Source organism: Nesoenas mayeri, assembly GCF_963082525.1.
Source record: "Nesoenas mayeri genome assembly, chromosome: 5".
NCBI classification, from domain to species: domain Eukaryota; kingdom Metazoa; phylum Chordata; class Aves; order Columbiformes; family Columbidae; genus Nesoenas; species Nesoenas mayeri.
The window spans coordinates 66678199-66701921 of NC_137548.1; the positions used below are offsets into that span (position 1 = coordinate 66678199).

At 38.6% G+C, this 23723-nt stretch overlaps 1 protein-coding gene across 1 annotated transcript in view; it reads right to left on the minus strand.

Annotated features, from left to right (window-relative positions):
* Positions 1-23723, minus strand: part of SHANK2 (SH3 and multiple ankyrin repeat domains 2) — a gene marked incomplete at its 3' end in the record, with an annotated part of 271702 nt that overhangs the window by 123564 nt on the left and 124415 nt on the right. The window contains 1 exon segment of the mRNA XM_080345299.1: positions 12778-12853. Within this exon segment, the coding sequence (XP_080201425.1) occupies positions 12778-12853 (76 nt within the window).

The following is a 23723-nucleotide window of genomic DNA, read 5'->3' on the forward strand; positions in this document are numbered from 1 at the left end:
GAAACTGCAGCGTCCAATGACAATCCCTTTAGTAGCACTTCCAACAGCGTTTTGTGTGTCAATGCCAAAAACAAAGAAAGAAAAAAAGAAGAGGAAAGGAATGGGAAAAGAAGAGAGGGTGTTTCAGTAATATGTGTCTTATATCCTTATCTACTTGTCTTTCGGGTCTCCTGTACCAGGGCTCTTTCTACACAGCTCAGTAAACACGCAGAGATCTTTGATGGTGAGAAAAGCAAAGCTGCATATTTTCATTGAAATTCATTTGTTGATGAAAAAGCTATATGCCAAACTGTAACATGCCATAAAAGACATTTAGATGTTCCCTAGTTCCTATCTTGCACAGGCCTATATTGCACTGTGAGGAAATTACAGACTACAGTAAAACCTGACAGGGCATATAAATTCTTCCACTTAAAAAGGTGTTTCATTCACACTTTTAAACAAGTCATCAAGCCCTCTTTATTGGATTTTGAATACTTGATACCTTTGGTAAAAAATGACAAGCTCTTCACTAAGTTACCCAAAAAAATGTCAGGAAGTGATTCAGTAAGAATTAGAAAGTCAGAAAGATTGCACTACCTTTTTTTCCCTGCGTTGGACAGGGTTGCCCGGAAGATTAACTATAATTTTAAAGAAGCAACCTATGTTAAAGTAACACTGCTATAAACTTCAATAAAATTGCGCTGTAAAATGTTACAAAGAAATAGCTGTTTTAAAACTGAAACATTTGATTTTACGACAAAGTGCAAAGAAGTTACACAATTTCTTTATGTAGAGCCAAGGAGAAACTTCCTCTCTCTATGCACGTGTATCAGTCTATATTGTTTTATCCAGCCTTTAATTACACTTAATAACATGCTGTGTGATGTGCAGGAGAAGGGAGGATGGAATCTAAGGTTATATCCAAGCCAACTGATTTGGCCAGTACTACTTTGATTTTTTTCCCTGTTTTCACCTTAAGTTGCTGAAACTGTAACTAATAAAGTAAAATATTGATATTACAAAAAGTGAAACAGAAATCATCCAGTAAAAGCCTGATTTGATGTTACACAGAAATCTCAGGATATGAAGGAAAAAAAAGTCAATGGTAGGGTCATAATCCCATATACACACACTCTCTCTATATAAAGGATACATACGTTTTCATACATATGGATATATAGCTATATTAATATATATACACTATATATACATACACAATACAATGAATATATATAGTCTTTTTTAAAGAGAAATGTTCTTATTCTCTTGCATCAGCACTGGTGGGGAGAAAACAAAAGAACATTATGGGGTGGGTAGAGTGGCAAAGTGAGCTTAAAAAACCCCAGAGTTTCATTGTTTCATCTTAATCAATTTCATTTGTGTTTTTAAAATACGTTGCCAATTCAGGTACCACACACAACAAATTAAATATTAAACACCAAACATGCAGGCAGGTGTCCTTCTAGTATAAAACATCAGAGTTTTATAACGCAGAGTCCTTCAAGCCATTTCATACAGATGTTCCATCAGTCACATTAGTATTTTGGGCTACAGCACACTCCACTTATACCTGACACTTAGTAGCAATTTTCATTTATAATTATCAAGCATTTGAGCAATCGAAGCCTGCACTATGAAAATATTAATATTCATTGCTCATACTACAAGCCTTGAACAAATAGACTGCACAAACACATACATATGTTTAGGTAACTATTTATCCACCTCACCTTTGAGGTTTGTATTTTTCTATCAAAACCAGCTTCAGTTCCAGCCCCTGCTATTGCCACCAAACCACAAAGAAGTAGGAGTCTTAATGTATTAAGTATTTACACAAGACGAATAATAATAATAACTACTCATAACAGCACTGCCTTTCTAGATAGGTTTTTTTTAAATCAATAATTTTCCAAATCTTTTTGCCGGTGGTCAGTACTATCACAGACAACCACAGTAACAAGGAAAAGAATGTGTTCCAGATTAGCAAATAGGACAAGTAACAAAGGTAGAAGTGAGATCGAAGATAATGGTATGAATGTGCAGAAACATAACTATATGTACCAATCAAGATTTTCTTCAGCTGATGCAGCACCTGAACTAGTTAATGAAGCTTATGCTTATCTCAGAGTTGGCAAACATCAGATAGGACTTGGAATTTTTTTCCTTCCCTCTGTTTTATTAACACTTTTAAGATGTGTTAAGGCATCAGTTTGATGCTGCAGGTCTTTATAATTACCAGTAAACTCACTGCACATTTCAGGACTGTCACTCGATTTGTTCCCTTAGCCATTCAGGGAGTCTAAACATACTAAAGGATAAACATAAATATATTATGAAATAGGGGAAAGAGAGCAGCGACTTCACGACTGGTGATATCCATGAGTTTCAAATGGGTTTTAAGGGATCCCTCAGGGTTTCCATCCCACCCTGTTTGCTCTGATGAGGAGTTATTGTCCTGTCCTGCATTCCTTGGAATCTAAATTCAGCTCTAACTACAAGAAGTCTGAGTAACTGTGTTTATTCCACCTTTACAGATGTCAGTATTTCATGTAAATTCTACACTGTACCATAGTGCACAGTGCTTTAATCAGAGTTAAAATTCCTGTAAAATTTTATGACACTTTCCTATACGGCACAGCACCACTAGGCTTCAAGTTCTTTCTTAAAACAAGTGAGGTATTAACAAAGGCATAGAGGAAAGCTCTTCTGAAAGCATTTTCCCACTTTTTCTTCTCCAAGAGCTTTAAAAACACAATTGAGAGTGGGAAACTAAATTTTTCTAGGGTTTTACTGAAAATAAATTAAGAGGAGGCTTCAATTAGAGTCTGATTTGCACATACCCCTTAAAAATCCCATCTAATGACCATATTATTTTACAAGCTCATTAAGCTCAAAAAGAAGGTGGTATCTCTACCTTTTTTTTTTCTGAAACATATTCTCCCCTCTCTCCATTTCTCTAATCACATTAAGCTCTAACTTATTTTAAGCCTGCTCCAAATTTTGTTTACTTATCAGCAAAACAGGGTGAGAAATGTCCATCTCAACAGCTTCCTTGTCTAATACAACTTTGGTAGCAGTGAAAAATCACTGACTTTACAGATACAGGATGATTAAGAGAGAGAACTCTGCTTTATTTAAATTAGCAGTTACTTTTCTTAATTAAGTGATTGAATGCGACTTTTTCCCCCTTTCCTTTGACGTTCAGCAATAGCTCACTGGTTGCATTCTGGAAATATGAAACTTTAGTCTTGTAAGTACTGGACATAGAGTAAAAAAACCCAGTGTTTTATCATTTCAACTCAATTGAGTATCTGATTTAGGATGCATAGGTTTAATTTTAAGTATATTTCAAAATTCATGATATCTGAAGTGTTTACAGTAGATGTATAAACCACCTCTGCAACTCTTCTACAAATCTGACAGTGCTACAACATCAGTCTTTGAAAATGCTAAAGAGTTCCACAATTTACTCAATATCAGCCCTACTTTGCAATTGTAGCATTAAACTACTTTAATTCTGAGAGCTGTCATCTGTATGCAACATGCTGAGGTTTTTTTGTTTTAAATTAGAAAAATTAGGAGACACATGGTTAATGATCTTTTTTCTAAATACACAACTACCACTATTTCCTAGACCGTGTATTTAACTTAACATTCACCATTCAGAATTTTGCCATGAAACCGGTTTTAGTGAAATGCTTCTCCACTAATCTATTGTTGGGATATTATAGTCTAAATTAAGGCTTCGTTAGACATTATTTCTCCAGAATATGGGATGATATTTTATGGCAGAGAGAGCAGGGACCCCCAGCAAGTTCCCCCGGTATTCAATGGGCATATCTGCCAATCATCCAACCCTCATGTCCCCACCTACAAGCCACAGGCTCTGAGGACAGTGCGAGCATCTGCCTCTTGGCTCAGTGAAATAATCAGAGTCTCAAGAGATTTGGATAACGAATTGCTCTATCCACCAGGTTCTTGGCATTCATCAGCAATCCCAGGTATGGGTTTAAGTCGAAGCAGCCTAACACACATGAGACTCAAGCCCAGAACTTCTTTATTCCAGGTGAACACCCTGACACCAGCTATTTCTTGCTCTTTAGCAGGTCCCTCTTGGTACGGTTTGACCCACCCAATTGAAATTACGACCCCACCACATCTATTTATCCAAAGACAAGACAAGACAAGACATCCTCCTCCCAGCAATCTTATTTTTTGCACAATGGAAGAGCTTTCTAGTGAACAGTTTTATTTAGGAGCATGCAAATCAATCCCTTTCTGACGTCTCAATTTTTTTTTTCAAGAATAAAAAAGATACATTGCCTGCCAGTCACCCTTAGAATTTACCTTGTATATCAAATTCTACAAATGCAACAAATATTTATGAAAACTTCACTGGAAAGTGGTTTAAATAACTGTTCCCACTGGAGGAAAGCCCACAGTGTGAGCTCAACAGCTATTTGTTCCTTTTGGCCTTGCCAGAACTTAAAAATGCATCACGTACCATCAGAGGCACCAGATGGCGGCTTTTGCTCATCTAGTGATGAGGTGAGATGGAGGCAGCCCAAGGTGGCGCGGGGCAGGGAATTAAAGGTCACATCGAGGAAGCACAGTGGAGGTGAGGAGACAAGAATATCAAACACTAATTATGAGGAACTTAATCGTTCTTCTTTCCCTTGAAAAACAAACATTTTCATCTCCTGTTTTCCTCTGCTCTGTCCTTGCATCTAATTACGTGGCTCCTTTTTCTAACCAACCTGGTATCGCACCCTCAGAGTCTTTTCTTGTTGTCCTCACCTTCTGACATTTTCACTTCTTCTTCCTCTATACATATATTTTCTTTTTCTCTCTCTATTCTAATTTAGAAAACTTTATTCCTCCCCATGCACAGGACACAGGCTGCTGCGTTCAGTTCTGACATTTAAATCCATCCCGTCCTCCGGCATCCGATCGGAGGAATTGCAGAGAAAATACTGTTGAGTTTGAGCGTCTCAGTTGCTGTGCAGGAAACGGCACATCCACCAAATCACAGCCCTTGCAATCAACATCTTCTGTACTCGTAGTTACGCTGTTAGGCTTTCACTAGGCACTAGAAGTGGTTCCTTCAACTTTGTCAGAAGGATAATTTTAAATTTAGGAAGGGCTATATATACATTTTTAACTTTGGTCTTGGAAAGTATTGGTGTTTCTTTGTTAACTCTTCTAAAAATTTAGCCCAGAAAATGGCTGACAAATTTTAATCATGACATGCAAACCCATTCCTTGCTAAAAGCAGGATCTTACTGAAGTGCATAAACAAACTTCACTATTAAGGCGGCAAACAACACAAAAAAAGTTCATGGAAACTCTTATCACTCACTGTACAGTTTTGCATGTTACCGTAACTGTATGAGACTTTAATATTGCATCTTCATGCAATTATACTACAGATGTTAACAAAGAGATACTACAGTTCAGGTATACAAACACACACACCCTTTTTAGCTCCTAATTTAACAATTGCTTTCAATATTTTCTGCAGTCACCACCATAAAAAGCTCAGTCATGGCAGCACAAAACAGCAGGGGAGGCAAAGTGCAAAGTTGTTTATTAGCAAGTAAGATCATTCTCATTAAAAATCAAATAACTGTAAATGAAAAACTTCACATTTTACATCTCCACCTGTTCCACAAAACCTACAATGCCTTGATTATTGCTTAAACGTATATATGTTTTTCCAAATTGTATTAAATTATATTTTCAAGTTAATGAGGCACATGGTATTAAAAATAAGCTGCCCTCATCTTTCTGCCTCACGCATTAAGAGCAGTTCAGCGCTATCACGGGAATTAATTCAGACCAAGCATCAGGGAAGCCCAACAAAATATCTTTAGAAATAAAGTAACAATACACGCACATAAAACATTTAATAGACTTTGTTTGCCATAATTTCATTGGTACTGGTTGTTCTCTATGTCTAAAAGAACCAAGAGCGCCACATATGTAGAGATCTTAAATGATTAAAATCTCAATGAGCATTCAGATGAAACCACATCGCTATATCACATAGTTATATTTGTATATCTATTTTGTACACATTACATTATATGCACATTACAACTATGAGCAAAAATTGAGCTACGAAGGTACGTAAAAAGTTAAAATACTACTATTTTTACTTCTTTCCACTAGAGAAAAGGAAACAAAGAATTATGTTTAAAACCGCAGCTAAGAAGAACTTATCAGTGTATCAATCCCAGAATAAAGGACCAGAAATCATGAATATATTGTTAACAATAATTTTTGTAAAGACCCATTTGCCAGGATTTACCAGCTTGCACACAACCAAGCTGCACTCACCCATGACCAGGACAACATCCCTCCTGACTTGCAATGACCAGAATTCTTCAAAAGACTGCCAGTCATTTAAAATATTTATCTAAAGTAATGAATAATTGCATTTTTCCAGAAGGTAGCCAACATATTTATGTAAAATACCCACGTGAAACCAGATACCAAAATAAATGAAAGTATTTCCACATCGAATTGAGAGCTCCCCCTAAAAAAAGTGTAATTACTGTTTAACACACCTAATGCTTGAACTATTAAGACAGTAACAATTACAACACAACCTTGGGACAAAGACTGAGTTATTCAGTAAGTTGAGTCTGCAGGTTAATAAAATAGAAAACTAAAGCACTCCATAGCATTCTGAATTACTGGGGTAGACAAGTTTCGGCCGCAATAAAACGTCTCTCTGGGCTTTTCAGGATTAAGCTTATTCTGCTCTGACAGCACAGGTGACAACATCAACAGATAATTGCTGGGACACACAGCTGAGAATCATCTCTCATTTTTGTTATGGGTTTGTATGGAAATTGGCTTTGGAGGAGTTGCTTCTGACAGCTCATGAGACAAGGATGCTGCCACCTGACTCCAAGTAGGGACATCAGGGTTAATGAATTAAGCTTTTAATTAAGCTGTCTTACATACCTCCCAGACTACACAATCCAATTTTCCTCTTTTTCTTCATCCAGCAAAACAGAACTAAAAGCAGAAGACAAATCAATTTGGTCCCATCATTAACTTTGTGGCAACGAGCCTTTGTAACAGGTTATTTATTATTACACCCACTCCTGTGGGCTTCTTAATACATAGGATGTCAAGTGAAAGCACCAAGAGAACGGCTCCCATGCAGTTAGCAGGACCAGTTAAAGTGGTCAGGAAAAGAAATAATAAAATAAAATGCGAAAGTCGATGGTACTGTGAGGAAAGAGAAGACACAGGAGAGGTAGGGAACCTTATCTATCACATTCTTCATAATTGCATTGAAGCTGGCATTCAATTATAATATTGACTTTTGCTATTTCACTGCTCCACTGGGGGTGGAAGGAGATGATGCAATTAATGCAGCTGTAAAAGTTTCCGCTGTTGTGTTCTAAAGTTTCCAAATTCCAACTGGATCATGTTTTCCACCATATCAAGTTTATAATCTTTCCATAGTACCAAAATTGCTCATATTATTTATGTCTCCAGAGTATGAAAACTAAGTTACCACCTTATCATCAGTCACATCACATTTTAAAAAGATGCTAACATTTTACATTTGAAATTAAACAACTAATTATTTTCCCGTATTTTAATTTGATAAATTAATTTTTGTCTTCTGATTTTCCGGACTGAACAAGTCACTGTCCTGTCTTGAGAGAATTAACCAATTCCCTTGCTTCAGTTAAATACAGATAAAGATTTATCATTTCTAAAGCTTTGTCTTTTTTTTTGAAATACAGAAAATATTTTAAAATTCCAACATCTATTCTATGCCTTAGCAATAATTCCTGTTATTAAACTGGAATTTGACCTTGATGAAAGAGGACTCTAGGAAATAACTGATTTAAGACCTGCAAATAATTTTGTTTTACTCAAAGGTAGTCCTGAACTTTAACTAGACTTCCAAAGAATATTTATAATACTTTGGAAGCTTTTTCTTGATCCCAACGTTGCCCATCCAGCCTAGAAAAGAGAGACCCAAACAAACACTTTTCCTGACAAATTCAATGGGATCCACCCCTGTCTTTCCAAACCACTGACCTGTGGTTGTCATGACCACAAATACAGACAAGACACAAAACTCCAGAGACATGTCAAAGGAGTCTTACAATAACTCCTTGTGACTTTGTTTGTATATCTGTTTTTTAGGATAAGGGGTAACGGTTTTAAGTTAAAAGAGGGGGCATTCAGACTAGATATAGGGATGAAATTTTTTCAGTGAAGGTGGTGGGAGCCTGGCCCAGGTTGGCCAGAGAGGTGGTGGATGAACCATCCCTGGAGACATCCCAGGCCAGGCTGGACGGGGCTCTGAGCAACCTGAGCTGGTGAAGCTGTCCCTGCTCATGGCAGGGGTGGCACTGGGGGAGCTTTCAATGTCCCTTCCAACCCAAACCATTCTATGAATCTATGGTTTTTCCCATACCTGCTTTCTGCTCCACGCTGTGGAAGATGGACTTCGCCCATCCCACTTGTCACCTCAGCCCGACCCAAATGTCCAGGGACACGTAGTTAATCCTACTTGTTCAATAAGAACTCCTGCTGGTGTAAGAAACTTAACCCTCTCTCACATATACATCATCACAACACCCTTCCCTTCAACATTCCTCTATCTGCACCAGATGAAAGGAAAAATGATTGAAAGTAATTAGTTCTTTAAAGGTTTTAATAAAATAGTAAAGGAATCCATGTAAAGGAACGTCAGCAGGAGCAGCGCGTGACAGCTGCGAGAGACAGCATCATTTTTGCATAACAGAATTAATGCCGCCCGTCAGCATTTAAAGCCGATAATACATTAGACCTAGTAGTTTCAAATACTATATCTGTATGATATTTAATGACTATTTGTACTGGCAAGCAAGTCTCGCTGCCTTTCTACATATTAGCAAGCATACTACCCATTTTTCTGAAGTATTAATGTATGGCTAACCGATCTCTTATGCAAAGCTGAAACAGGATTTAATGAACCTCCATTACTCAAGCTGCACATTTTCCTAAAGATGAAAAATGCCGTGTACAGTGTATTTTCCTGCATGTGAATAAGCCCATTAATACAGATTTCTGAACAGAGGGTTTCTACTCAGCAATTTTTGCCCTTTGGGAGGGAGAAGGAAAAAGAGGAGGGAGCAGAATCTTCCCCTCACTCCCCCACATCAGCCCCAGAATGAGTTGCAAGTATTTGTGAGCGTTTTGGTTTCAAAGCTCTTCTAATACAGAGGCACAACTGCCTTCTAACAAATGTCTATTAAAAGTTAGCTGCAAGTAATTAAATCTGTTTTACTACACTCTTTGCTTACTTCGATAGGAAAGGATAACAGAGAGAGCAATCACAGCAGCACGAATTTGGAAATATCCACAACTTTTGGTAGTTTGGCATCTTGTTTGCCTATTTTAACAATTTCCCTCCCTGAAGAAGGCCATGCTAGGAATTAAATCTGTATATATTAACGAGACATCTTAATCTCTAGTCAGATTCTTCAATGCAAATTCTTTTTCTTTACCAGCAATACGTAAGCACCAGTAAAATTACCATTTAGCCATGCAAAAAGCTGATTTCCAGCCTCAGCCAAGTATCTGAAATGCGACTTTGTGAGCTATTGCAGTTTTAGGACAGCAAGTCCTCAAAATCTATTCTATTTAGGAGAAAAGTATCAGAACAGCGTTTCAATATATATCATGTTTGTAAAGGATGAAAAAGGAAGATCACCCTTCATCATGGTAGGTGTTCTCTGTAAATACATCATTACAGTGAGTTATTATATGTGCCTCAGAGAAACAAGCCTTTTCTTTCCCAGGAACCAACTAGGTTTGGAAACATGGACACCAAAACCACTTCTATTTTCATTTTCCTAGTGTAATTTTACAAAAATTCTAAAATAACCGTACTTAAAAGTGTGTTATGCAAGTCTAACTTTCCACTGCATTTCTTGCTATTTCCCATTAATTCTACTCTCTCAATTTCCACTTGTTCTCCTGGACCATCTTTATTACTCTTCAAAATGTGTCCACAGGGTTTTGGACTCTCTGTGGAAACTATTCTTGATTTTTCCTCAAAACTTTGCTTTACTCAAATGCTGCCAGGAGAAATCTGTTGCTTTCCTTCTTACTGCTCAGACAATTAATTGATGCCAGAATCACGAGCCATTGCAATAATAAGCTGTATAAAAACTATCGTTCTATCTGGCAAACTCTCCTGCTGAGCTGTAGACCTGAATCAGGTAATGTAAATCTTTTTGTAAGTTTTGCTATTGCACTGCAGAAACCCAATAACTTACAGGGAAAAACAAAAACAAACCACACACACACACACAAAATGGAGAAAAACAAACAAACAAACAAACAAAAACCCCATCAAAACCAAACCAAACCAAACCCCATCAAAACCAAACCAAACAAAAACCCCATCAAAACCAAACCAAACCAAACCCCATCAAAACCAAACCAAACCAAACCCAACCCCATCAAAACCAAACCAAACAAAAACCCCATCAAAACCAAACCAAACCAAACCCCATCAAAACCAAACCAAACCAAACTCCATCAAAACCAAACCAAACAAAAACCTCATCAAAACCAAACCAAACCAAACCCCATCAAAACCAAACCAAACCAAACCCCATCAAAACCAAACCAAAGCAAACCCCATCAAAATCAAACCAAACAAAAACCCCATCAAAACCAAACCAAACCAAACCCCATCAAAACCAAACCAAACCAAACCCCATCAAAACCAAACCAAACCAAACCCCATCAAAACCAAACCAAACCAACACAATCCCAGACCAATCCAAAACAAAAAACAAACCCAAAATAATAAAAAAATAAACCAACAATCTTCTCCTTTTCCCCCTAAAAATCCCCAAACATCTCACACAAAAGCAGAGAGTATAATAGTATAATCCATTGATCCCCAACAGCTCATCGGTTAAAATACATTCTTGAGCACCACTGAGATAAGGTTCAAGCCCTTGATGTGAATATGGCTTCAGAATAACCTCTATAAACAACAAACTACTGCCTGTTTCAGAAAGGCAGATGGCATTGCTCCCTCTCAATAATGGACCAGAATTTTTCAGGAAAAGGACAACAAAAAGTGCTTTAGAATCAATAGCTCCCCCACCTCCACCAAAAAAAAAAAAAAGATAGAAGTGACATTTCCAAATGAAAAAAATCTATCGTTAGAAAGTACGAGTAGGTTTCCAAGGGGGACTGTTTGGTATCTCTGAGACAACACGCTGTGGCCACAGTTTTTCGTTTTACAGCAACAATCCTACCCATTAACATTGAAATACAGAGACAAGGCTGGGAATTTTAGAGAATAACGATCACGCGATGAATGTTGCGAAAAGCCAACTCTGCTCACTGGAAATGTAACTAGGAACCAGTTAAGCTTGCTCTGCAGAACAGTTCTGTGCTTCGTGGTAGAGCCCAACAGCTTCTCTTGACACCTGTATTATTATTAGGCTGCCTCATCAATCACACCGTCGTCCAACACTGCAAAGTATTTGTGACTTGGCTGATCATGACAGGGGAATACGCAAGGTGTTGAAATGGGGTTTCTGTTTCTAAATCACCACAGTAGAGTTGATGCCCCATAGTACACTGTGTACTGTAACAGGAAGACCAGAGCCACCAAGATGGGATGATTGCCTCCAACCAACAAGCATCTTATTCCTCCCTGTCACCAAACCTTCCCTCTTCATCCAATATGGCAACGCTCTTTCAAATCCCAGCTCAAGGGACTGCAGATTTATATATTTTTCAAATATTTATAAACAACCAGCAGGTCCCCAGCCCTTCAGAGCTCCACACACCCACCGTAAGGAACACAGCAGGATATCTTTGGTACCCAAACTCCTTCAGCTGACCTGAACCACATCCTCCCTCCCCAAGTTGTTTAACTGGCACAGACACTACGCATGACCCTCAGAACAAGGATTGAGATCGCATTATCAAAACAACAGTAACTACATTTTCTGCCCTTTTTAAAAAAATAATGTGCTACGTGAAACTCTGCCATCATTATTTTACACCTTTCAGAATTCTTCTCCTACAAAAAAAAAGGTGTTTTCCTTGAAAACTAGAAAAAAACCCAAGCTGTAATTAAACAGTCAGGAGAAAAGCGTAATGATTCCACTAAGCCACCACAATTTTCTTAAGATGACACCAACAGCTGACTGAGGTTCTGCACTTTAAAAATCATTCTTTCTACCAGAAGTTGGCTTTATGTCCAAAGTATATGCATGTGGGAGAAGAACCTGCTTAAAAATCGTGAATACTCAGCAGAAATTGCAAATCAACGATATAATTTCTAAATTCCTCATTTCTAACAGCGTAATTTCTACTTAGGATCTAAGACGCCGCTCGGAACAACAAACCACAACATTTTATTTTGGTTTTCTTGTCAGCAAGTCTGATTCTGTGAACAGATATAGAAAGGCTGATCTTGTGAAGTACCCAGCAACTTAAGTGGTCCTTGACTGCAGAAGCAGCTGGAACACACGGCTGCTGTGAAATGCTGATCTCTTTCTCCACTATGATAAGAAAACAGTGATACTCGCTGCTTCATGACTCACTATTTTTGTAGACCCATCCCATATGAAAAAAGTAAGCTGTGATAAAAAACAGCTGAGATGTAGAATGATCTCAAGAAGCTCTGTTTAGTAATCTGCTTCCCTCTTCCCCTTTAAAGTCTAAATCAAAAGTAACAATTAATAAAACTCACAAAGGTTTTGTCAACAGATTGCGATCAAAAAGAAAAACTCTCACCTTGAAGCATCAAAGCTGTCATAGGATCCAACCGTGTAGTGTCTGAATAGTTTCTTTGTTCTATCTGTTCGTGTTTCTGCAAAAAAAGAAAAGAGAACTTTTAATAATACTCCCGTAATTCTTATTCAAATGCTGTTTAAATTTGCAATTTCAAAGTGGATTTTCTGCTGTGCACCAATGAAAGAAAACTTGCAGTACTTAATAGAGTCACAGAGTGGTTGAGATCGGAAGGGACCTCTGGGGATCACCTAGTCCAAGCCTCTGGTTAAGCCGGGCCACCAAAGGCCAGTTGCTCAGGACTGTCCAGACACCTTTTGAATAGCTGGGCAACCTACTCCAGCACTCAGGCACCCTCGACAGTAAAAAAGTGTTTCCTAATGTTCTCCTACAGTTAATTAACATGGTTTCAAGACACTTTGAAAAATATTTTGACTTTGGAGTTGAGACATTCTTTCATCATCTCACACACATCAAGTGAATAAGGAGAACTTCTTGTAGATCACGTATCACATCATTCACACATTTCAAAGTTCCACCTGCATTCTCAGTGGCAAAACCTTTGCAGAAAGGTTGGAAAACTAGCCAAAAGAATGCAAACCGGTATCTTTTGTTTAAACACACACATGCACACAAAAGTGGAGTTATTTCTACAGTTTTACTAGGCATATAGAGAATGGAGTAGGGTGAAAAGTACCTGCCTACATTCATCATCATCAATCAAATCTCACAGTGGGTAGCGCTATGAAACTCATACTGCTATTCTATAGCAAAAATAAACAATCCAAACAACTGGGGGATACGGGGTGATGCAAAAAAAAACCCAAACAAACCAACAAAGAAACACCATATTTGGGAAATACGAAGAACAAAGGAATAAGATACAACAATATATCTACTAAAAGAGGTCAAATATATTAAAATTGGGAAAGATGCAGAAGCTACTCCAGTGTTTGGTTGCTTTAGTTTGCACAGAAAAGAGCACAATCTAAAAGGTTTTCACTGAAAGGTTATCACTATATGTGTAAGTATACAGAAAAATAAATATATAAAATTACACTTCTGGGGAAGGATGAAAGGATTGCAGAGGATGTAGGTAATTAATCGTTATATTGGTTTTCAAAATGACAGGAAAACACAAGTTTACATCCAAAGGGGCTGTCAAATTAAGCAAAAGTTTATAAAAAAAAAAAGAGAATAAGGAAACTTCTTTGGTAGCTTTAAGTATTGTTCAAATGTATCAATTTTCTGAGTCTTATTCAGCCTTTACCACAATAATATTTTAGTGCATTCATTTTTCCTCAGAGGAGCATCTTTAGCATGACCCCTTTCTATACAGCTTCCCATTCAAGGGCAGATACTTCTGCAGAAGCTGTCATTTCTGAGACAGGAAAAGCCTTGCCTAAATACAGCTTGGTCCAAACCGCAATCACATTAAGTTAGGCTAACAGACATCAAAAATCAAATTGAAAACTTTCTGCTTCAGTTTGCGACCATGAAATTCTCATCTGCATGGCTGAGGGATCTTGCACTGAAGGAACAGCCTTGACTCCATCCAAGCAGATTTGATTAGTTTTCCAAGGCAGACACAGCCCTCAAGGTGCAGTGTCTCCATGTCACAGCTTTCAATGATGCTCAAAATTACTGTGAGAGGTAGTGCTGCCAGATGACCAAGTGCTAGTTCTGCGGGTGGAAAAAAGACATCAGTGCAGGATGATGGGTTTTAAACACAGCCAAGGAGCAGGTGGCAGAGGGAAGTATTGGGAGGAAGACTTTGGGAAGGAAGGTTGACAAAATGCATCCTTCTTTGCTTTAACCAGTACAGTTGACACATAACTGGATCATGCCCTCAGTTGGAGACATAAATATAAATATATATGTAATAGAGAGGAATTATGGCTGAAAATATGTATGCAGGTTGCAGCTGGCTAAGAGTAAGTTATTTTTTCATAGCGGTGCAACAATTTGCAATATACGAGTACTAAGAAAACATGGAAGTACGTATATATTTACACGCATTTTGCAGAGACTAGTCAGCCTCCTTCCTACAGCATGGCCCAAGAGGGGGAAAATATCTACTATAATACGAATCCTACTTGATAGGTTTTTATAGGCTTATTTTTCCCCTTTGTCATTCATTTGCAACCTATATTTTCTGCCAAATAGGCCTTACCTTTATAGCCCAGGTTGCAGCTCTTACTGCCCTCACCTGCTTTCTGGAACACCCAGAAAGGACAGAATGTGCTCCAGGACTCACCTGGCACCACCAAGACCCAACCAAAGCTCAGCCAGGCAGCACATCGGCTGCAGGAATAAAATGATGAATAAAAGGGAATAAAAGCATAGCGAGCAGCAATGGCACCCGAGGCTACAGGACAGCTGCTCCAAGAGATTGGGCTTTGAAGCAGCTCACTGTACCTTTCAATATGCTGTAAGGGGTTCAGTGAATTTTATGGGTCACACTTTTGTTGCTAAGTTTACAAGTTTAGCTTCAAAATCCAGCGCCCTGCTGGGATGTGGAAGAAAGTGACCTGCATGAATTGCAGCCTATTCCCCATCGAGAACCATTCTTTTCCACACCATCCTAAAAATCAGATTAATACCAAGGGACATAATCAGAAGAAACAGCAAAACATAAACCTGGATTCCACTCAGAGTTTACTGCTGGCCTGTTTTCAGAAGTCACTTATAAATAATGAAAAGAACAAATGATGAAGAATATTTTGGAAATCTCAAATGCGCTGCTTGAGCCCTAAGGAGCCAGATGTTTCTTCTGCAGAAACTGTTTTCTATAGCGTGATATTTCAGTGCTATTAACGAATACAAAGTGGGTGGGAGGAACGGAAAGGCGCAGTAAGACAGAGAGCTTTGTTCAGCTCCTCGGTACTGCAAAGCCAGCACTCTTCAGCTGCAGCTTGTCTCTGCTCCATCTCTCCCACCCCTCTGCTTCCCCCCACTTCTTCATGCGCTAATGGATTCACAGGGATTATTTGGGAAACCATCAGCCTTACAAACCCCTGGACTCAAGGCTAAGGGTGACGTTTCCCAGGTTGCTGTCTAAGTTCTTTAATTACTCTCTTTCCCTAATGCCTGACTCAGATTCCAGCCTGTCCTATTATGCAGCACGAGTACAGACACCCAAAAGGGTGGGAAGGATCAGGGATCTGCCATCATAATTGGAATATTGTAAAAAAAGAAAGATGAAAAAAAAGAGTTCAGTTCTCTAATTGGACTCAAGAATACAAAGAATCTATAGGTGATTTCAGACTAGACAGAGAGGTGGTGGATGAACCATCCCTGGAGACATCCCAGGCCAGGCTGGACGGGGCTCTGAGCAACCTGAGCTGGTGAAGATGTCCCTGCTCATGGCAGGGGTGGCACTGGGGGAGCTTTGAAGGTCCCTTCCCACCCAAACCATTCTATGATTCTTTGATTCTATGATTCAAGTGTTTAACAAATGCTTTTCTGAATTCAAGCCCTATACAGCCAAATAGTGCTATTACAGGCAGAGCTGCAGCAGGGGGTGAGTTCCAGGTTTCACTGGATTTTTACCCATTCTTGTGTCCCCAGGTTTTCTGAAGACCAGCACTTTCAATCAGAATGCTTTGCAACAAGTTAGGACCACCTAAGACTAATAACCCTATCAACATTTATGGGGTCTTTACCTGTGGAATCTTTTGAGAAGTTCTTTTTAAACTTGGTTGCGGACAGATTAGAAAGACTAGCAAGAAGATACAGACAAGAAGGTCTAGAAAAGCATTACTTAGCATTGTGCACATTGCTGCATTATTACCGAGAAGAACATCTGTCACCACAGATGAAAAGTCAGTGCATAAAGTTGGATCTGTTCAAAGGTTTTTGTATGGGGTAGAACAAAACACCAGTGTTCACAAAAACGGTCCAGTTTCCTCTACATTGACAGAAAAAAGGAACATTGGTATATCATTTGAAATCTCTGGATTTCTTGAGAAACCCATATCTCACTAGAGTAACTCCACTGTATTTTCTCCTAATATCTACAGTTGGTTAGAAGGCTTTCTCTCTACAGACCTTCATCCATCTTTAGGTTCCAGCAATAAGACATAACAGGGCACGAAGCATCAGGATAAAGGTCAGAGCTCACAAATCCATTCTCAAAGTTCTGCAGGGCTGTTCGCAGAGTAGAAACCATTTATGTGAAAAGGAAGGCTCCTTCTACAGCTACTGAAATGATTTTTCATAGGAATACAACAGCACCACAAAGCTCCCCGCTTTGTGATAGGAAAAAAAAAACCTAATCGCCACCTAAAAGGTTTTATTTGCATCAATTAATACGCCATCTAGGAGCAATGTGAGTCCTAGTGTGATGAGAGCCACAGAAGAGGCTGCAAGGAACAAAATAACGTGGCAAGTTTTTTACCTGGTCCATTCTCCACTGAGGCTAATGGAGTTGCAGTAGAAATAAGCTATTTGCACAGTGCAATAGTGGTTATACAAATAATAAAGCCTTAGCTTTTCCTTTGTGAGAATCATTTGTTGTTGCAGACATTTCAGGAAGCAATAGATTCAAACCAGAATGTAATTTCTAGGGTTTGAAGAAAGGTGAACATTAAGAAGATGAGAAGATGCAGCTGAAATATATTTTCTCTCTTTCTTCCACCTTAGGAGGAACGAAGGCTTTCCTCAACCCAGAAATATGTATATGACTTCCCTGGAGCTTGGCTGTTTTCACCTCAGAACTGACCACAGGGCTCCAAAAGTGCCTGCAGACATTATCAAAAGCTGAAAATATCCCTGACATGAAAAGCAAGAAATAAAATTTGGCCTCTAATCCACAAAGACATATAACTCCACGCTCGCTCTATTTCTTCAGTGATTAGCACATAACTATTGCAGGCGTGTTACAACACACAACCCAATTACCACACTGGCACTATTATTTTGTAGTAGATTGCTTACATATTTGATATTGTTCGGAAGAGTAAAGGACTAGGTGAGGGGGGGAAATCCCAAAGCAACTGTCTTCATTCCTTTTATTCTTCCTGCTGCTCTTCGCAGGGCATTTTGGTGGCTGTGTTTCCTAGGAAACTGCGAGGGATCGCTCTGCCGGTGGGGATGTTGTCAGCCGGCTTGCCAGCGCTCTGGGAAGGGCTTAGAGGGATCAACATGGCCATAGGATGAACAAAGGAAAGAAAATTATAACAGCCGAATTTATGCTGAATATTAGAGAGGCAACATGGAGCAGCAGATGCCGTCCAAATATCGCTGACTGCTCAAGGTGAAGCCAGGTTATGCTGCTCCAACCTAGTTATGCTAGCAGAATTTCAGAAATGGGTTTGGTCTGTTCTAAGCCAATTTCCGGCAAGAAGAAATAAGTCTGGACACTAGGAAATACCTTTTCCAACCCAAACATTAAAAATAAACAATACAATTCAAAAGTGAGAGCCAGGGTGCTTCCCTTTGCTCTTCAGCTTGGAACACTACATTCAACAATTTTGCACCATCCCAAATCATGACGCTTTCCTTTCTTCCCCACTGGAGTCTCTGAGAGATGTTTCATGAATAGAATTGGTAGTCACAGACATTCTTTGCTAAAAGAGGTTCAGGTGCAGCACTTTGCATGTGTCTAATGATGAGCAATAGTCAAGAGTGGCAGAAAGCAAAGGTTTTTGCTGTGGATCTCCTTCTTCTTCCCATGGAAAAAATACCTTCACAGTTGTGTTAAGGGTTAGAACAAAAGTTACTCAAAGCTGAGGAAAGCGGTCTAAAATTCTTTGTTACTACCAGGTACACAGATAATACATAAAGTTAATAGAAGTTCACAATTCAAGTGCACCTGTGCTAGCCATTACCTATATATTTATTTTGCAATAAGACAGTGCATGTATCTTATGAGTCTTTTCTAAAATTGATCCAAACGTATCACAAAAAAAATTGACCCCCCCCCTCAAAAAAAAGTGGCAAATGGGGTTGAAAACTTCACTAAAAACATTTATTTTCCTATCCCAAGTACATGCACACTCAAAATATCTGCCATACTAAATGATGCCAAATTATGTCTATTTTAGAGGAAGCAACAAGCCCAAAGATGTAGCAGGTTTGTTAGCAAAACCACGTCTTAAAAAACCTAACTTGAAGTAGATGTTCTTATCGTAAAACTTGTTTAGCACATTTTCCCCATCTATTAGATAAACTAAGTATATCAGTGTATCACAGGTCCATGCTGCTTTGCAATAACCGAGACCACATGATGTGTTTGTCAAAAAAAGTGCTATTTTATGTGACCAGATTAACAAAAGGCATAAATTAGGTCCCCGCTTGCTTCACACAAAGGCCACAGACTACAAATTGAACTCACAATGTTACTATCCAATCGCAGCATGGCTAAAGCTTTGAAATGTTTTGATTTAGATGATAATGTAATATACAGTTATGTGACAAACAACGCATGAAGGAAATAAATGTCACATTTAGGAAGGCAGAAGCATTTTGTCACTGAAGAGACACCCTATCCCTCCTTCTCTATGCATTGTAAGCCTAACTTTCAGACTTCTATTGATTTAACTCATTGCTAGCTCAGTATGCATTTTGCTGTCAAATAACAAGTGATTTCCTTGATAACAGACACACTATGAACATTGTTCCAAAAAAGAATCAAATTGAAAGAAAATACTTCACATACTGTGAAGTCTTAACAGGCTGTTTTACTTATTCCCTTTCCTCCTTAGCAAATGGAGATTTATCAAAACTAGGATTTTCCATGAAATACGATACACCAGTATCTTGATAAGTAAGAAAGGTTTTCAGGCCTGTGACACAATTGGTTAACATAATATTTCATATTTCTTTCTTTGAACAGCCATAGAAAAAGTGAAGGTCAGGGATCCTCCTCCAAATCAAACTGAGTAACATCCTGGATTCTAAACATCTGTACAAAAAAATGTGATCAAGAAAAACAAATGGAATTTGTCTCTATGTGATCATAGGATCCTTGTTTTTTAAGGACAGAAGTTGTTGCACTGAATGGATCAGAGCACTAGCTCCTCCTATGTATTTTCTTTAAAATCTGGACCAGGATTTCCCTCTCTCCTGAATATGATTATGGATCATTTTGAAGTTACAATGAATAAGGAATTCATTAGATGTGTAAGCAACACATGCAATACAGCCTGCTTCTCTTAAAGGAGTATTGAAGCTCAGAAAACTGGAAATTGCAGGTATGTACCACCCAAGAATTCAGAAGAAACCACAATTATCTTTTTCAACTCCTTGCATACCTGAAGTAATAATATCATCACTTTGTTAGAAGGGCTAAACTATGAGAAGCAAGAAAAAAGAAATATATGATGAAGGTATTATACACTGTAAACTAATTAAAACCTTTACTTCATAATTCACTTTTCTTATTAAGCGTGTAGATGATTTTTTTTAAATCCCAGTGTTTGGTTGATATGGTGCTCTCAGACCATTTTTCTTTCCGTTGAAGCTGTGAAATAGCAAATCTTCTGTGGTTTTTGAAGTTTTTCAGATTTGAGAAGAGGCGTAAAAATGTCTCAAGGACAACTGCTTGACTGGAATAGCAGTTTTCAAGATGGAAAGGAAGACCAACATTGATTCCCTCCTGCATCCTTAGATTAGCGGGAATACAGTGAATTAGCTTGCAAAGGAGTGCGAAATAGCTCATCAATGGAGTGAATCAGCAAGTTTGTTTCCAAGAGAAAACTTAGTAACTGAAATACGCAAGTAACATTATGGAAGAACATTCGCTTCCCATGTCGTTAGTTTCCCCCTTAATTTATCAAAAAGCTCACTTGAAAAATAACAGCAAGCAGTTGTCAAAATGTTTGTGTCTTATGCTCTAACACTGAATAAAGCTCACAGACCTAAACAGGGGGAAATGAGTATTCTTTTAATTTTACCAGCTATGTATACAATTCTGTTGTTAAAGCTTAAATCCGACTGGTAACAAAACTTCATCTGCTTGTGTTTATGTCTTATGAAGTAGCAAAGTTATATGTATATTAAAATCCGAGGTCTCCCCTGTGTTAGGGAAACTGTTGTTCACCTGTTTGCAGAGCCGGTGCAGCAGGCAGTTTATTCTTGCATAGCTCTTCCTTCATTTAATGAATATTTTCAAAATATGGTAGTGACCACTTGACTTTTCCCTACGAAACTGGGGTTCTGCAAAACAGAGATACTACCAGGCAGCTTTGTGTCATGGATTAAATTACTCAGTGCCTGGAACAGCCACAGTCTGGGTGTTGGCATCAAAGGAAACCAGTTGGGAGAACATTTTTTTCCCCTCTTTGCCCCAAAATTCATTAGGCTTTACAGACTTTGTTGCTTGAAAAGAGATGGATGTTGAGCTGGGCTGGAAACAGAACTCAGCTTCCAGTAACCACACATGGAGTTGGTCTATTTGCACATGTTTTCATCATTGATGAAATGTGCAGGTTTTATACAAAATCAGGCCCAACATAAAGCAACTTTAATGCACTTTGCTTAACCCTCTATTGCAGACTAGCAATACGTAATGTATAGTTCATAAAAAAATATCAGTTCTCGTTGTCGATTCCAAATTGTTCCTGCGTATGTAAATAAAGGCATCTTGTCTTTCCAACTTAAGCAGAACAAAGATATCATTATTCGTTGCCTGCTGGCAATATCATCTGTTGCAAAGATAGCTTATCCTGAAGGTCAGGATGGTTTGTCAAACTACTAAGCTCAGGTGGCGTGATGTTCCGGTTCTTTGGAGCTGATTTGTGGTACAAATGTTTGTAATCCTAACACCATATTTCATATTTTCCCTCTTTCCTGCAAATATTCTAACAAATCTCTCTAGTGTTCTCACTGATAACAGCAGCAGAACCCAAACTGCTGGCCTGTAACAAAGGGCAGGAATCAGGTGAAACTCGGCTTAAGAGTTTGCTTAATAGCAGGATTTGATTTTTCACACTCTAGATGCTAATTTTGCAGTCCCCAACTTCCAATGTTTCTGCACGTTTAACTTTATGCAAACCCTGACTTCCAGTATTTCTACAGTTGTCATTCATTTTAAGTTATGAATATATGTCTGTGGAGCAGCGAGGACCATTTAAAGTCCCAAACCAGCACGCTGAGACTTTGCAGAATTCATTGCTGGTATGCTAACATGATGTTCAGTTTATTTCTAATTATGGCCCTAAAAAAAAAAAAGAAAGAAAGAAAAGGCAAACAAAAATCAACCCATCACCATTCACAAGGGAAGAAACCTGCTTTAGGTTCCTGCAAACACTCAAGAAGTGACAGCAAGTGGCTCTTTCCCCAATGCAGGTATCCTCAGGTGTCACACAACAAGAACCAAAACCTCAGAATAGCTTTCTCATTTTGGTCAGTTCTACTTATTTAAACACCAGCTTTGATGTTTATTTGCTGATGAGAAACAACACAACAGAAACAATGTTAATCAATCATTTTCACATGGTTATAACTCTGCCACAAGAACCTGAATTGCAATCTAATGGAAATACTCATTTCAGTATTATTATGGAGTAGCAGAGGACAATTTTCAGTGACTTTGCCTTAAATTTAAGGAAATTTCATTAGAAAATTGTGAAGGAATTCTGTATTTGCCTGTGTGGCAGGAGCTGTGGTCTAGTCTGCGTAACACAGGTTATTCCCACCTGAGACATATTTACAATCACAAAGATAATCAATTGCTTTATAGAAGGTTATTCTGCACATTGAAAGAACAGATGGAGAACTGTTTTGGGCTGGGTTAGGAAAAGCAAGCCCTGAAAAGCCACTCATCTATGCAATTTCAAAAATCATTAATTTTCATGTACAGCAAGTTTCAACAGGAGTCATTATGGACTTTCACCATCAATGGTGATGCAAATGTTTCCCCTTGATTTCCCTCCTTACAAAAGCCTCATTCAAGTCTAAACCTTTGCCAGCTCTATCCACCATCAACAATCTCTCAAATTCTCTCACTTCAATAATAGATTAAGTTTTGAATGCAGAAGAAGCCACCACCTGCTGTTCATGAGAGATACACAAGAAGTCCAAGGAATCTCCATATCTTTTTCACCATCACGTTCCCAGCCATATGCAGCGGTTTCAAACCTCTTTTTGCCAGGTTCTCGGTTTGCTACCAAGTCGAACTACATGTGGTTCTCCTCTTCCTCCCATCAAACAGGACCCCAAGTGCCCTGAGAGGCCAACAGGGATGATGCCAGGAGAGAGTTTTTCATGCCATACAGAGAACTCAGTTGTCACGTGCAGAACATCCTTTACCAAGCGGCACTGAAGTTTATGAGCTGGAGCTCTCAGTTCCCTTGAAATATTTCAGAATTGACTAAAAATGTCTCAAAAAATAACTTTTATCACTCTGAGCTGCATATATAGGCTGCACTTTTCCTTAACCCTCTTCCCAAGTCTTGCCAAAGTTAGTTACCCTGACATCATGTAAGGATGACGTGTCAGGTATTTGAAAGATTTTAAAACTAAGATTTTTCTAAAAGGAAGACAGCACTAAATACAAACTAAGCAAAAGCCGAAAGATTAAGGCTTCACACAAAAGCCAAAAGTTTAAGGCTTCACTTATTATCTTTCTCTTCCCCTGCCTTGATTGTGCATATGGGCTTTACAGCCTGAATTTCACTGTGGATAAAACATACCATTACCAAAACCCCACGGATATACAGAGGAATACTCTGCGGCTTCTACCATAAGGGCCTGTGAATAACTTATAATTTAATATTATTACTTCAGTCAGAGCGAAGAAATAGCTCCGATTAGCAGAGCAGAATGTTGCTAAGCAATGTTGTAGCGTTTACACAGCTCTGGGGAGGGGAAGATAAGGGTGGAACAAGGAGATGCAGAAATATCTTGTTCTCTGCTCAATTCTTTGCCACGCCACTCAGCGTGTTCAAAATCCAAAGCTCTCCCAACAGCAAAATGACTTAGGAATGCCACATCACTTTTAAGAA